The sequence below is a fragment of the Amblyomma maculatum genome, chromosome 1, assembly GCF_055883805.1.
Source record: "Amblyomma maculatum isolate TAMU_Amacu chromosome 1, ASM5588380v1, whole genome shotgun sequence".
In the NCBI taxonomy this organism is placed as follows: domain Eukaryota; kingdom Metazoa; phylum Arthropoda; class Arachnida; order Ixodida; family Ixodidae; genus Amblyomma; species Amblyomma maculatum.
The window spans coordinates 474,686,220-474,702,904 of record NC_139344.1 but is presented as its reverse complement, the minus strand read 5'-3'; the positions used below and the strand labels follow the sequence as shown (position 1 = coordinate 474,702,904).

The window sequence follows — 16,685 nt, the reverse complement described above, 5'->3', positions numbered from 1 at the left end:
AACCAAGCTATAGCGATAACTCTTCGCGGTCAACTGTGGGTTTCACCACAAGGTCTCGACATACAGCTGTCTACATCGAATTGACGTGGTATTGTTATCAAAAATCATTTCGAAACGGATTGAACAGGTTCAGCCCAGTTCGTGAATGCACCTTCGTGCAAGACTCAGGCTCCTATCTCCTGAGGGAAGCAACAACTGCTGCCTTGGTAGATATTGCCGCGTGTCTTCTGCGTGTTTGCTTGGAATTGCTTTCGCACTGCTAGCTGTGCTACTATGGTTATATTTCTGAATCTTTTTGAGTAAGACCACGTGGCTCCTTGATGCTAAGCAGTAAGGATTACAACTAGCGTTAGTCTTTCGTTTTATTTTCTTTTACTGCTTTGCATGTTTGTTATCGGAAATGCCTTCAGTAAAAAAAGAAAAATGCCGCTGGTGACCTCGACGTCAAAACTGCGCGCCGAATCAGACTGTCATGTGATTTCCGCTCCACACATCGTCGCATATTTCATTTCGGTGGTGTCAATCGATATTCAGCCATTCGGAGGCAAAAATTCTGAGCCTCCTCTACTTACTTTACTAAAACTAACTGACGTGTTCGAAGGTGTGAAGAAAACGATGTCCTATGTCAAAACCAAACGCGACGTTTATTTACTTTTTTTTTTTCCGGTACAAAACCGGAATGAGGTGCAAGAAACACCCAAAAAGCTTGGAATTTCACTGCGATGACTAATCGGGGATGACCATGTGCGCTTGTAAAGGGAGGCTGTCATTGTGCTAATAAATACGTTCGATTTTTTTCATTGCGGCAGTCTAAAAACAGTGGCGATGTGCGTGTGCCGCGATGGATATCAGTACTCTGTTCTGCACGACCGCCCGATACAGACACGCGCTTCATTCCGTCAACCCACCACATGCACTAAATGTCCGCGAAAGCGTTTACGGTGCATTGCATAATAATAATAATAATAATAATAATAATAATAATAATAATAATAATAATAATAATAATAATAATAATAATAATAATAATAATAATAATAATAATAATAATAATAATAATAATAATAAAACAGACCCCTGGCCTTGAAACATGAATCCACGGCTTCGAGGCTTATTATTTTGAGCATAGCGTAGACGCAGAGAAGTAGAGAGTGCCGGCTGCGCACGCGCATTAGCCCTACTTGGCCCCACTAATGCCACTGCGTGTGCGCCGAAGGAATCCGGTAATTCGGTTTACATGTAAGCAAGCACTTTTCTCTTGTCACAGTGAAATGCGCCCAGCTGCCCTCTCGGCGTCACTTTGTTTATGTTACGCTGTCTGCAGTCGAAACTTCTCTCTTTCCACGCAGCGTAGTGTGGTGAACTATCCCACCTTTGTGAAGATGTCCATACACGCTTCGTAAGTGACCAAATACAATTAGACAGACGTACAACGGCTGTTACGTTTCATTACGGTGATTATCGGTGATGACGTCTGGTTTTTGATTATCTATGAGCACATATTTGTAATGTTTATAAGCATGAAAAGCACTGAACCAAAACAGTGTACATTCTCATTTCAGCTAACGCTCGACATTCGGTTCAGCAGCGTCGAATTCCTTCGTTTCTTTTTTTTTTTTTCATCTGTACTCCGTATGCGACGTCGTCCTTTTGCAGTTGTATTTCTTGTAGCGGCTGCGAAGCTACATTCAAAACGGTGCTTTCCGAGAGGACAGCTGCACCTAAGCACACGTGTGCCACTGAAAACTCTAGGGAACAGAGCACGCACCAACGGAGATGTGAAGGAGACAACCAGTCGATACCGCCGGCCGAAACTATTTCTTTTGGTCTACTGTCCTATTCCTTTTTCGACCAATATTTGAGAGTCGCATGACGCACATAGCATCTAAACGGTGGATCATACGCGTGGTATGCCAGCTGGCGTATCGTGATGTCATGTGCGAGCATTTTGCCAGCACACCATGCAGCATAACGTGGCGATATCCGTAGCACTCGCTGTCAAACACATAATGTCTACATTTTGCGAGAAATACCACTGGACCAACTGCGCGCACGGATGAAGAACCTCGTCCAAGCAACCTGCAATCTGTCAAGGCATGTCTTAATTTTGATAAATTTGCACTTTTGTCGCCAGCCGAAAAGCAAGCCCGATACATGTAAATTTACCGGAAGATTCTGCGCATTCTGTTTGGATTTTGCTAGCCGTGTCACTTGCTATCCGAGCCTGAAGCGCCTGGCGAAATACGAATGCGTGAGGGTAAAGTACAGGGCCAGAAGCATATTCAGAAAAGCACAAAATAGCGCAAAGCCCCTCAGCGATTGGGCGTGAAGGTTAGCGGCTTAGCACTGCAGGCGAGCGTCCACTGTTCGCACACAATGCAGGGGTGCAAAGGGTGATGCGGTGACCATGTGCAGGCTCTTCGTGCGAGCGAATAGCCCCCGCATAAACCACAGTGTATGCGCGCAAAACATGTGCACGCACGTAGTGTGCGTGTCATGTCTTGTCACCTAAAAAAAGCTTTCACTCCGTGGTCCTTCCCTAATGAACTGTTTGTGTTTCCACTTTGAGTAGATGCGTCTCCTTGTGCTAGGAACCAGCGGTGTCTCGCACCACGTTCTCAATCGAGTGGTGCCTCCAGGTATCCATTCATTCCTTTCACTCCACTGACACTCCCTGCTTTCCTCTATATCATGAATTGTAGCCTCTGCATCAGGTGAGAGAGTTGTCGAAATTCTTCCTCTATGGGATGTTTGAAACCGGATCTGCTGCAGAAAGAAGTTGTTTCGACAGGCAATGAATTTTTGAAAAGTGTGACACTCGCCTCACAAACAGCAATGCAAATAGCAACAAGCAAGACACTTCACAGCACAAAAGTAGTATAGGTGGGTTGCTGAAACCTAGAAGTCAGCAGAGCAAAACCCCTTCACCATGGCAGCCAAACCTGTTTTGAGGGCAGAAGTTGGGTGCAGCGCAGAATACTTCTATGTCCAGCCTGATGTCATGCGCGAACGTGTTGAGCAGAATTCCTTCACTATTGAGAGCCTGGAGGAGGTAGGGGCAGGGGAGGTGTTATGAATGGCACTCACAAACGGAGGGGTTCTTAATCCCATAATTGCGACAAGAAGAAGAGGGGTGCAGGAAATGTACGTGGCCATTATTACCACAATAGACGTCTCCTGCACTGCACCTTTTTTGTGCCCCCAAAACAGGTTTGGCCGCCATGGTGAAGGGGTTTTTGCACTGCAGAGAAGCTGACTTCTAGGTTTCTTGACTAGCTTCAGTACTTTGAAGGAGTGTAGTCACGCGCGCCTCTCCTGGCAATTGAATGAACTCACACTTTTGCTGTTTTTACCTAGATGGCGCTAGCAGTGAAAAACCTTTAATGACCGAATACAGGTGCAAATACTAATTATCACCATGGTTTGTGCTTCTTATTTTAACTTTATTTTACAGTAATACAATATTAAAAAAAGCCAACTCAAACAAGGCTCACGTTGTTGAGTATGACGGCCTTCTCCATTGAATGTCGTGTACGAAAAATTGATTATATTTGAAGGCTCAGTATAATCGTGCTAATTGTATAAAGCGCAATTTGCGATCAGGGTTCACAAATAACGACTATTCTAGTTTCGCCATGCATGATTCCTAGGCTGTAGAATGAGCGGTTTTTCTGGTCAAGCTATGCGATGTGAGGCAGTATTACGGAAATCTTCAAATTGGAAAGGTAATTAAAAACGAACTAGCGAATAAATTTCGATGAAACTTCGTACACTCAACTATTATAATGTGCGCCCGAAGTGGTAAAAATTTTACTGCTGTGCACGTTGATAAAGCGCAGATATTCGTGCCCAAAATAGCCAAACTTTACCATGTTTAAAAGGCTGCCCAAAGACTGATTAAATTAAAACTAATTACGCTTCAGGTTTCATAATATAAGTACCCATTCTATGTGTAGGCCAAAGGAAACTGTTCTAAGTGCAGCAGTTTCTTCAGTGAACTAATCCGAAGTAGGGTATATCAACGACGCTAGCGAATTTGTCATCTGCAAAACCACCTCTCATGCAGTTGATAACTTTGACACACTAAAGCAGCGCACATCATTTGACAGAGAGTATATTAAGCTTTCGAATGATGCCTACATTGTGATGTTCGAAAAAGAACAACGCGCAGAATGCTCACGCAAACATTGCCTAAAATGGCACATTCGCGCTGCCGGAGTGGGACCCCCGCCTTAACCCAGCAAACAACTTTGTTAAGCACATGCAATGTGGCTCTGCTATGGACCTTTTTTCGATCGCGCCTCCTCTTGCAGACGTCGGGCAAAGTATGTTTGGCAGGGCGGGTTACCGGGGCTCCCTCACATATTTGCTGCAGAAATTCTTTCACAATAGCAGGGTGGGTTTATTTTCCAAGCGGCACTTGATCTCTTAGATGGCAAACCTGGCAGCGTCTTTTCGTTTGTTGCAATAGCAGGCAGGGAGAATGCATGCGGTCCTGAGGGCCGAGTACATGCTAGCAATGCATGTAATTATTGCGCAACAGTTTGTCGTGTCTATGACCCAGAAGACGTCTTTCATGGCTTTCGCACACGCAGTGAACTGCTGCCCCACTATGTAGAAATAGAGGAGGCTTCGCACATGTGCAGTAGCATTACTGGAAATAAGTCCATTGGCCCTTTTTCCATTTTATCCCGTCTCCTGCAGCCACCAATTCTGCAGCAATGTACTAGGGTCACTCAGGATTGGAGTGCCTACTGAAGAGGTCAGAAGTGAATGGCCCACATACTAGGGGCAATGCCTGACACTCCTGAGTGCTGGGAACAGTTCATGAAGAGCATTTTCATAGGAAGTTTTGTTGTAGGAAAAACAAATTTTGGGACGGTTAGTTCGACTGACTGCAGAAGAAATTCACTCACCAATGTATTACTATTCTCGTTGTGCACTGCGGTGGCTTGGTCATTGGGTGCTTGACTACAGAGCCTGAAAACCCGGATTCGATCCTTGCCATGTTACAATGGAGACAAAATGCAAGGTGCCCACGTGCTGTGCGATTTCAGAGTACATACATTCAAGGACCTCACTTAGTCAAAATTATCTGCAGCCCTTCACAACAGCGTCCGTCATAGAGTCATTTTGGAATGTTTCAACCAATCCAATTTTAATTCCATCGTTTTTTTCACTCTCCAATTATTCCAATTCTGATTATATTCTATTTCTATTCATCGTGGCTTTTGGTTCAACTTTGCTGCATCTTTCTTGTCCAAATATCTCTCTCCTCTCCCATAAATGGAGGGCGGGAAATACCTCTTAACACCACCTGCCACAGTTAGTAGGCGAAGGCTTCGCATGGACACTGACGCTGAATGCCTGACATTCTTCACGGTCAGCAAATGTTGTCGAATAAGTACTCGTATAGTTCATTGCATTAGGCGGATGGGAACAAAGATGCCAAGTAGTGAGGAGCAGTGCAGTAGCATTCCAAGAGAAGGTGTGCATGTTCTGCCCCTTGAACGATCACCACCGCTAGCCAGACCACAGTATTGTGACTGGCATGGTTGTAAATGAAATGCTAACCTCCATTTCCTCAGCTTCTCACGGCTAAGACATTGAAGTTGAGCCCATGTCTTCTGTGGCAACAGAGGCACCATGTGTCAAGTAGGTATGACTGCACAGGGCAGTAATGCTTTGTCACTGCCATTTTAATGCGTCAGCATTATGTAGGTATGTCGGCAGTTTCGTGTCACCTGAATTGTCATCACAGTTACATTTGAACGAAACAAGTTATTTTTATTTATTTATTTATTTATTTGCAATACTGCCAGTCTCTAGTTGAGACCATAGCAGGTGGGCATTACATTCATAATATCGACGAAATGATGATGACAAGAAATAAAGCAGCTCTACAAAAATACAGTATTAGACAATTCTTAAAGCACAAAAAACTGAAAATGTGTTATCAAATTCGCACAAACAGGTCACAATTAAAGAACACATACAAGTTCAAAAACGAAACAATGGGATAACAGGCTGTCGACTGCGTTAAACAAGCGAACGAAAAAAGAAAGCGCAATTTGTAACCGAATAATGTCAGCTCACACCGTGGCCTGTAGTTTGGAACAAAAACTTGAAAATGAGTCAGCATTAGTAACAGATGAGTGCAGGCAATTCCATTCGCCTGTCGCCAACGGGAAGAAAGAATGTTTAAATGCGTCACTGTGACATGAAAATTCGGTTAGCGTGAACGCGTGATGGTTTCTTAACTCTCGCTTATGTGATAATGAGACATACTGTGATAAGTCGATGTTAAAGGCGTTATGTAGTAGTTGATATAAAAATTTTAATCGCGCCAACTTTGCTCTTGCTGATAGCGTTTCGAGCCCGGATATTACAGCTAGTTCGGTTTGTGAATCTGTTCGCTTGTATTTGTTATGAGTGAATCTTAGTGCTTTACGCTGTATTCTTTCAAGCCTCGAAATGTTAGTAAGAGACTGGGGAAACCAAACGGTGTTAGCATATTCTAGTACTGGTCTAATAAAAGTCTTATAAGCTAAAGGTTTAGTTTGTGCAGGGGCTTGGCGAATACATCTTCTAAGAAAAAATAACTTGCGCAATGCTGTAGCAGTGATGTTACTAATGTGTTCGTTCCATCTAAGATCTGAAGTCAGTGTGACACCTAAATATTTGTGTTTATTAACAAAGGTAAGTGGAATGTCATTCATTTTATACACGAAATTAGAAGGCTGTTTTTTTCTTGGTTACTGCCATTGCTACGGATTTCTTTGTGTTGATTGACATCTGCCAGTTATTGCACCATTCAGCGATTTTTTCTAATGACCTGGTAAGAATGACATGATCTTCGTGGCTTCTTATTTCTCTGTATATTATGCAGTCGTCAGCAAAGAGTTTGATTTTACAATTAATATTGGCAGTAATATCGTTAATAGATATAAGAAATAACAGGGGTCCCAGAACAGAACCTTGAGGAACTCCGGATGTGACCGATCTGGATTGCACGTGGTGGTATAATACGAATTGTGACTGTTGATGCAAAAAGTCCTCTATCCAAGCCAATATTTCGCTATCACCAATGAAGCCTCGCAACTTTGCGATTAGTTTCGAATGACACACGCAGTCAAATGCTTTAGCGAAATCGAGTAATATAATGACAGTTTGGCTGCAGTTATCAATATTTAACAACTTCCGTTAATTGAGTAATGGTAGATAGGCCGCGGCGAAACCCATGCTGATTACGTGATAATAAGTTAAAGCGTTCTAAGAACTCAGTTAGGTGTTTAGAAATTATATGTTCCAACAATTTACACGCAGTGCTAGTCAGTGATATTGGCCTAAAATTCGATACTAAAGAAGTACTGCCTGATTTATGGATTGGTAATACCTTGGCTATTTTCCAGTCATCTGGCAGTTTGCAGGTACTAAGGGATTTACGGTAGATGAGACCTAGGAACTTGCTGCATGGTTCGGCGTACCGTTTTAAAAAGGCGTTTGGAATTTCATCGGGACCGGTTGCTTTCTTATCGTCCAGGCCAAGAAGAAGATTAAAAATGCCGGCGTCGGTAATGACAAGAGGATCAATTTTTGGAACATCATATATTTCTGTAACGGGTATAGAGCAGTTATCGACTCTAAACACTAAACGAAAAAAATCATTATGCGCATTTGCCACTTTAACCCTCTCCCCGACTGGTAGATGAGAGGCATCGCTTTTATCCCCGCCAAAATGTTTCCAGAACCGTTGCTGGTTATTGGTGAGGAAATCTGGAAGTGTAACCTGGAAGTAGTGTTGTTTGGCTTGTTTTGCTTTTTGTTTAAAGTCTGAAATAACGTTTGTTAGTTTAGTTTTTTTAAGAGCTGTTGTTCCTTTCGATTTAATGTTTTGTCGGAGCCTCTTAACACGACGTTTTGCTTGAATGACTTCACGAGTAATCCAGGGAGTTTTTGTTGCGAGCCTTTTTGTTAACAGGGGGACAAAATGAGATATGCAGTGAGTTACAATCTTTTTAAACATGAGCCAAAGAGCGTTGATATCAGTATCTATACTAAAGGAAAATGCGGAAAAGGAGTTAAGTTCGTGTTCTAGATAGGTAAGGATGCTTGCATCGTCAGCTCTGTTAAACTTCGGTATTATTGTTAAAGCAGTTCGATGTATGTCGGTAATTCCCAGTGGTAGAATACAAATCGGAATGTCATGGTCGGAGATACCTTTGATGATGTTATTCTGTGTCCTGTCCAAGGGAAAGTTTTCACTGAGGAATATACGATCAAGCACACTTTTCGATGTATCCTGTGTTCGCGTTGGACATGTCACTGTTTGGCGAAGGCTGAAACTTAGCATTAAATCGACTATCGCATGAGATGCAGGAGATGAGGGATTCATGTGACTCCAATCCATTTCAGGAAGGTTAAAATCACCCATGAGTATCACACGTGAATTTCTACTGCGAATGTGGCGTCGCATGAACTCTTGAACAAAACATATGCTCTCGTGCCCCAATGAAGGGCTTCGATAAACACATCCTACAAAAATATGACCACCATTGGTTGACACCTTACAAAATACGGCCTCAGCATCCTCAACTTCTGGCAATACGACGAAAGAAATGTACTTTTTTATTAGTAATGCTACACCACCACCGCGTGTCTGTCTATCTTTACGAATTACGGAATAGTTTGGAGGGGCGATTTCTCGGTTCGAGATATCTGTCGACAGCCAAGTTTCAGTGATGCCTACAATATCAGCTTCGTATACTAGAAGCAAGTTTTCCAGATGATCAGTTTTGTTGAGGATGCTTCGGGCATTTATATTTAATATGGTTACATCTTTGCATGTGCCTTGCGACGGGTGACTGGTCCGCTCACGGCGTCGTTTTTTTCTAACGGAACTATGTCGCCTCTTTCATCATCCCATACATATATGCGGCTATTGATATAAAGTTTGTCAAATGCTAGTGATACCTTTGCTTTTTTATCACGGTGAGGTTTAGATTTTTCCCACAACTTTTTGCATATTTCTCTTATTTTTGGCGAGAAATCTTCCCCAATCGAGAAGTCCGTATCCTTTAGTTTGAAACCCTTTTTCAGAATTGCTGTCTTTTGTCTCCAGTCCAGGAGTTTAAGGATGACCGGCCGCGTTTTATTTGGTCCCGGTCTACCTAAACGGTGAATCCGCTCAATGTCCACTGGGTCTAGTTCTAGGGTGTCCTGTATTATTTCTTTATTCACAGCACTTTCAAGAATTTCGTTGGTCTCTTCTTCAACTTCAGGGAGGCCGTATATGATCAGATTGGAACGCCTGCTACAATTGTCTAGATCGTCAATTCGTTTTTCAAGCTTATCGATGACACATTCCATATCCGCTAATTTTTTCTGAAAGGAGGCAACAGAATTTTCCAGTCTGGTAAGAGTGTTTAGTTTTTTATCAATTTCGGCTAGTTTTATCTCCTTAATATCTTTTATGTCTAAGGCTATTTCCTTCAGTTGTTTAACTATTAGCGCTATATCTGGTCCATGGTTCGTCTCTATGTCCCCTCCCAACAGCAATAGCTTTCGCAAACATGATATCATGGAAAACACAAACCCAGCAAGCCGCGGGCACGGCAGCACCACCAAACACGGGTCATTTGAACGAAAACATTTTCCGTATTCCTTCCTCACCTGCACGATGAAAGAAAACGAATACTGAGCGAACCGCATCTCGGAAGTGCCGCCGTGCCCAGTGCCAGCCGTAGGTTCGCCGCTGACATATATCAGCCAGTCCAGCGGTGGCGCTCTTGTTTGCTGAGGCGCAGATGATCCGCAGCTTGTCTCCGATGGGTGGGGCAGATGGAATGCCTTTGTTGTCGAGGGGGGCACGTGAAAAGCTGTGTCGTTGATCCCTCGCTCCGTCCGGAGTACGCTGGTATGTCTCGTGCTCCCAGTCGTGGCTTGAAGCAGCAGGACGACCAAACACTGCGCGATGAAAGAAAACGAACACTGAGCGAACCGCATCTCGGAAGTGCCGCCGTGCCCAGTGCCAGCCGTAGGTTCGCCGCTGACATATATCAGCCAGTCCAGCGGTGGCGCTCTTGTTTGCTGAGGCGCAGATGATCCGCAGCTTGTCTCCGATGGGTGGGGCAGATGGAATGCCTTTGTTGTCGAGGGGGGCACGTGAAAAGCTGTGTCGTTGATCCCTCGCTCCGTCCGGAGTACGCTGGTATGTCTCGTGCTCCCAGTCGTGGCTTGAAGCAGCAGGACGACCAAACACTGCGCGATGAAAGAAAACGAACACTGAGCGAACCGCATCTCGGAAGTGCCGCCGAATGGTTGCATTAGATAGAGGACCAAAAGATCTTGCTGGGGAAATACTCAGATGCATGTGGGTTAACTAGGTAAATAATTAGAGGGATAATGGCGACATCCAAACGGGTCACATGGTACCGACTTCCAGTGGCGGGAAATTGGAAATGTTTGAAATGTGAACGAGCGGGAAAGGGAGTGGTTTGCGTGCACAAATGGTAGTAATGGTTAGAAAGTGTGTAAAGAGAGGTAATCAGTCAACTGCAATCTGAAAAATTCCAAGAGCGCTGCAGAATCTGCAGTCGAGAAATGCGAAAGCCCGAGCATTGCTGCTGCACATGGTATATCGTACGCCCCTTGTCGAACACAACCAGTGTTCCATTGAACGCATCACAGTTCACCACCCTTCTATAATTGGTTTACAGGAAAGGAAAGGTGCAGTATCTGTTACTCGCGGAATCCCGCTGACACATCTTGCGGACAACACAGCAATGAGCATGCTTGCGCATTTCTCCAGTGCAGATTCTGTAGTGTTCTCGAAAATGTTCTGCTAAAAGGAGTGAAACAGCAATTATGCAGTGTTTTTGATGTCAGGCGACATCCTTCAAACTTGTGTTTCAAGTGCAGCCTGGACTGCTCTTGACTGCTCTTGGTGCTAAGAAACTGCATTACTTCTATCGCTGGACGAAAGTGTTCCAACCCTAGTTCTCCCATTGGAAGCACCATCTTTTGTGAGAGAACTTTTGGGAGTGCTCCTGCTCATTCACTGGAATACATCATTAATCTGTCAGCTCCCTCTTCTCCTATACAAGTGGAGAGGGGGGATGCTCAGTGAGGCACCTGATTGCTCAAATGTAGCAACAGGATATTAAACTCTTAAACACTTTATTTTAATTTATTTTAATTCAGCACCATTAAAGGCTTTGTCCCTCAGAAAAGCCATTGTCCACATTGTGAGCAAAAAATCATGGGCAAGGCTCTGGCAAGTGGTAGCTGGCAGAAGACATGGTCATGCATCACTAGTCATTGAGTTGTGTGATGGCACGAGGCATGGCCGAATTGGCAGGCGCAGCCAACACAGGCTTCGCCTGTGACATGGAAGGGTGAAATCGGAATCCAGCCCTTCAGGACCCCTAGATCCAGAGTTAAGACATTCAAGCCTAGGCCACAAAGATACCTTTGTGTGGCTTGTTTAAAATGGCACTTTAGATCTTTGTCGCAGTGGTCTTATAATGTGGTATCTTGCGACTATGTATGGGACAATGCAGCCGCAAGTTAAAAGCTTCTGAACAAGTGAGTGGCAAAGTGTGTCTACACGAAGGTCCACAAGGAAAACCGGCAACTGGCGCCTTTAACGCTGTCATGCCATGACCTTAAAGGCAAAGTTTAAGTTCCCCCCCCCTCCCTTCCCCCAATATTTTTGTGAGCTCAGTATTTTGCAGATTTGTTTAATGTTCAAGAATTTCACTAGCATTAAAGTTTGTAAAAGTGACATGGCAGCACCCTTTCGGACACTAAAAAGATAACATGGCTCATGCTACATGGTTCCCCACTCAAGGAATCCATATCAGCAGGAACCTGGCAGTAGACATAAATAACACACACTGATGGCTGTTCTTAGGAGCACAAGTCTGGAAAAAAAATTCTAACGGCTGCTGAACTGTGCAGCTGCCAACAGGAGTTATGCTCATTTTGGCGAAGCCTGAAGCGCAAAAAAGACGAGAGACACAGGACACAGTGCTGACTTGCAAATGAATTTTATTTGGAGCCCAGAAGCGTATAGAGTGGAAATCACTACAAAAAGAAAAATAAGATGAGACTCATCGCACGCTCATGCCATGACCATCGAGGAATGCAAATTCCTTTTCTGACAGATTCGCTGATGAAGTACCAATTAAAGCACACAGCTGCATTTTTGAGAATCAAACGTGCCCCATCTTATTTTTTTTAGTGCTTTCCTCTCTATATATGTTTATTCGCTCCAAATAAAATTCATTAACAAGGTAGCGCTTTGCCCCGTGTCTTTTTCACGTCACTGTCTGTTTTGCACTTCAAGCCTCACCAAAATGAGTAAACCCCACTAACTAGTCCAAGAAACAGCCCTGAGGAGTTATGTATTCATATCCTTTTTTTTAATAAATTTGTCTTGTTCATGCAAAGAATACAGAACTGTAATAAAAAAATTTGTTGAATGTTGCGACAATTATAGTACTCTTCGCTGAGTTCCAGAAGTTTCACAGAGTACAGAAGCTCAACATACAAAATCAGAAAAAAAGAAACTGGAACAATTGGTTAGAAAAACTACCCTTGCAGCATCCTTATTTGGCTGTACCTTAAGCGCGGCTGCACAAGAGGAGGAGAACAATGAATGCACTGGGCCGGAAGCACGTGCTGCCACAGCTCAGTAGTTTGGTTGCCTTAAAATGTGTGGGAAGCTCATTTTTCCCTGCGGCTAGAGGATGACTGAAGCCGGCACCTGCTCAACAAAGTCGCCCTCACTCTCGCAGAACGTTTCATCATTGCAACTTTGCATTTCACCCTTCTGACCCTAGTGTGGTTTCTCCAGATTGAGGCACAATTCGGCCCTCACCGCTAGAGGTGTGCGAGGGCTCGGTTTGGCCCAAAAGCTCGTACTCTGGCCGCTCAGAAGCCCTGTGCCTCAAGCTTGGGCGTGGCCAGGCCGGACACACCAATCCCGAGTATCCACAACTTCTTTAAAGGCACGAATATGGTTGTGGTGTGCTAGGCGTCATAATACAGCAGTGTTTTGCAGCATCCTTCGCACACAAGAGTGTCTGAATTCTCTATACGAATGTTTATGCACCTTTACACCGCACACCCCTGGCATGAACAGATCTTTGCTAGCTGTCAAAGACCAAGCAGAAGGGATGCTTGTGGGCTATCGAATTTTGACTTTTGTCTCTTCCTCTTCGGCAGATGTTCAGTCAGTTTCCAGATTCGCGGTATGCTGTCAGCTCTTCTACGTCTGTGTTGTGCCAGGCCTCGACAAGCCTCAGTAAAAATGGGCCGTAACACCTAGTCAAAGCATCTGCGGTCCACGGCCTTGTCGGTGCCATGAAAGGCTCACAGTGAGCAAGATAAGCTTACCAAGTACTTGGCCACAGAATCAACCCCTTGCTCAGAGTTAAGAGGCGGCGTGCTTTTGGTGAAGTGAGGAAACCATGTACCCAAATCGTGCCTTTCTTGCTAAGAACACACTATTCATTGCAGCCACAAGTTACAGCAGTAAAAAAAATGTCAGCGTTGCTGGATTCACAATCCAGGAGTGCCACAAATGTCTTAAGCATTCATCAATGCATAAATTGTTCTTGCATAATAATATAAAAAAATTAAAATAATTCTATGTTGTGCTGTGCCTCTATATATTCTACAAATTTCTATCTTAACGCGACAACTGAGCATTTCAAGGTCTTTTAAGGTCAACTCATTATTTGGAAATTATTTCTTTCTATATCATTCTGGGCCAGACCAGGGCCTTAAAGGGCCATTAAAACAATATTTGCTCTAATATTCTAGTGAAAGAAAATCAAAGAGATGGTCTTTGTGAGTATTTGAGTCAAATTTAAACACTTTGCGTGGAGACAATTGACAACTAATTTTTAAAAAGTGCTCCTGGTTAAAGCTCTCAACTGATTAGGGCGACACGTTCCCGCGCAAACCTCCATCGGGGCTTGCTGGTTGTGCCCGCTCACTGGATGCTCCCAGGTGACCCGGGCAGAATGGAACGTGGTGGGGTGCCGTCTCAGCTTGTTTTCATTTTTTTTCTTCCGTGCCGGCGTGCGTCGGGTTAAGCGTGCAGAGGAAGAGCGTCATTTTCAGTCGCCAATATTTTCGGTATTACTTACACTAGCGTAAAAATTTGCGTGTTGCAAAGAGGACTGATAGGATACCTATATCTAGAATGCGTTTTCTAGTTTTCGTAAATAGCTCTTCGTCGGTCCTTTAAGTCTGAACACGTTGTCATGCCAGACTCGGCTCTGTAACACAGATTCCAAGCTAGCTCGGGCTCAGAATTTCCGCCCGTGCACATCTCTACTGACCGCATCACCTCACAAGATGATTTAGTACAATCATATCGTATCCGCGCTCTCTCCTGACATGATCAGTGACCTGTAGGATATTCTTATGAACTCATGGGAGATGCCCTCATCAGCACCTCAAGACCGAAGTACCCGAGAGAACTATGGCGTAAGAACGCCCTCACCTACAGCAGCTCCTTACTGGTGGACCTTGGCGACTGTTGCCCTTCACAACTGCTTCACCGGATTTGGCAGCTCCTCGGTGAGGACTCACCACCCATGTTCCGCTGCTTCGAGAGCTCTTCAGCTCTTGCTGATGCCCAAGCATCTACATCTTGCCTTCCCAGCGGCCAGTGACACAACCGTGGAGCTGACCAACCAGGTTCATGAGGTGCCCTTCCAGCTGGGCACAGCTGTCTCACCACTGGCAGACTCGCCAATTTCCTGCCTCGAGGCATGTACTGATGAGCTTACTACCTCAGTTGACACACTCAGAAGCCTGTCTCAAGAGACCATTCACCATATTCCAGTCACCACTTTCCATCACGCACAAAGAGCCATAACTTAACACTGCTGGTATGACTGGCGATTCCTACATCCTGCCATGAAGTGCACGTCTCGTGGTTGGGAAAAACCCCTCAAGACCATTAATGGCAACTCGTGGCTCCCCAATTCACTCACCTTTTGTGGTAACTGACAAGACCTGTCGTGCTCCGTTCCTTGTCAACTATGGTGCAGAGGTCAGCGTGATCCTTCAAAAAAAAAAAAAAAGCCATCGTGTCTAGCCGGCGGGGCAATCGCAACGGCTGCCATTTCTTCGACCATACAGACTTCGCTCCCTCACCCCCAACTTGGTACTCTGCCACACTTTTTGATGAGTGTTCGTCATCGCTGATGTTGACGCAATCATCAGCGCAGATTTCGTATCGTACTTTCACTTGGGCTTCGTTCAGCATGCAGCCCGACAGACAGCTTCACTCGGCTATCTATATCTGGCGTCGAGTCTAACCTTGTCCCCACTGGCATCAGCATGCCGATACCTTCACCTCCTTTGAGAACATCCCGGTGTGATTTCAGTAACTGGCGAAGCGTTGCAATCTCACCCAGCCGCAAAAGCATATAGTGTGACCACCACGAGCAGCACAATCACACCACTTGTTTGGTGATCATATGCTAAACGGGAGTTCAATCATGATGCAGCTCGACATTATACACCCATCATCCAGCGCATGGGCTTTGCCACTTCATCTCATATCTAAAAAGATCCAAGTGACTGGCGTCCAGGCGGCGACTATGAAGTGTTGAATGCCAAGACTGTCCACGACAGCTATCCACTGCTTCACATCCCCTTCTTTTTCTTTCTTCTCTACTTTCTGTCAGCATGAGGCAGCGGAGGTGGCTCAGCTACAGAGCCAGTAGCAGGCCCGTGCATTTTCTTTTCCTTCTTTTCACATCACATCTGAACGGCTGCACCATTTTTAACAAAATGGACCTGGTTAGGCACATCACCAGATACCCACTGTGTTTGCCAGCATACCTAAAACAGCCATCACAACTGCGTTTGGGCTGTTCGAGTATGTGTGGGTGCCCTTTGGACTCCAGAACCCAGCTCAAACCTTTCCGCAATTCATTGCTAAGGCCACGAGAGGCCTCCCGGCTGCGTTCGCATACATCGGTCATTGATGTATGCAAACACAGCCAGCAATAAGTCTATAGATAACGAGAACTACCTGCGTGCAGTTTACAGCGGCTCCAAAAGTACAGCCTGATTGTGAATTCCGACAAGTGTGTATTCGTCGTTTCCAAGCTCACTTTTTGGTCCATGACAACTTATAACTTATTTGCTAATATTTACTATTTGTCAACTTTTGCAAGAATGAAATTCTTGTGGGAACAAAGAAAAAAAATTCCTTCACAAAAGGTTCCTTTATTGCGGGGTTTGACTGCATGTGCTATACATTTTGACAGAGCTGAAAATAAAACTTGCAGTGCTCCGCAACCATTACGGTCTGTTGAAGTGGACTAAAGCATAAGTCAATGCAATAGGTGCCAGGAAGGTTTATATGTGAAATACCCCATTTTTACTTTCAAATGAGGAAGTGCTTACTGAGGAGTTCGAGGAAGAGAAAGATGCGTGCAGACTGATCTGGGCTTTGGGCCGTTTGCAAGCAGCCTTCATTATTGAAACGTTCACCTGAATTAAACCCATTTCATCCGCTACATTTGGGGGAGGTGCTGGGTAAAAACATTCTGGATTCGCCAGTACCTCGTCACAGCCGCCGTGTGGCAAGTTTGCCTCCTTTATCTTCTCAAGAGTACCTTCCAATGGCTACCATACAAGCGACGCAGACT

General features: G+C 44.6%; 1 protein-coding gene across 1 annotated transcript; it reads right to left on the bottom strand.

The window, feature by feature from the left end:
* Positions 1-8,832: 8,832 nt before the first annotated feature.
* LOC146210008 (uncharacterized) lies at positions 8,833-13,979 on the bottom strand. Its single transcript, XM_084581582.1, has 2 exons — positions 13,974-13,979; positions 8,833-9,795 (listed from the first exon to the last, which is right to left on the bottom strand). The coding sequence occupies exons 1-2, from the start codon at positions 13,977-13,979 to the stop codon at positions 8,833-8,835; spliced, it is 969 nt and encodes a 322-aa protein (XP_084437708.1).
* Between the last annotated feature and the right edge of the window lie 2,706 nt (positions 13,980-16,685).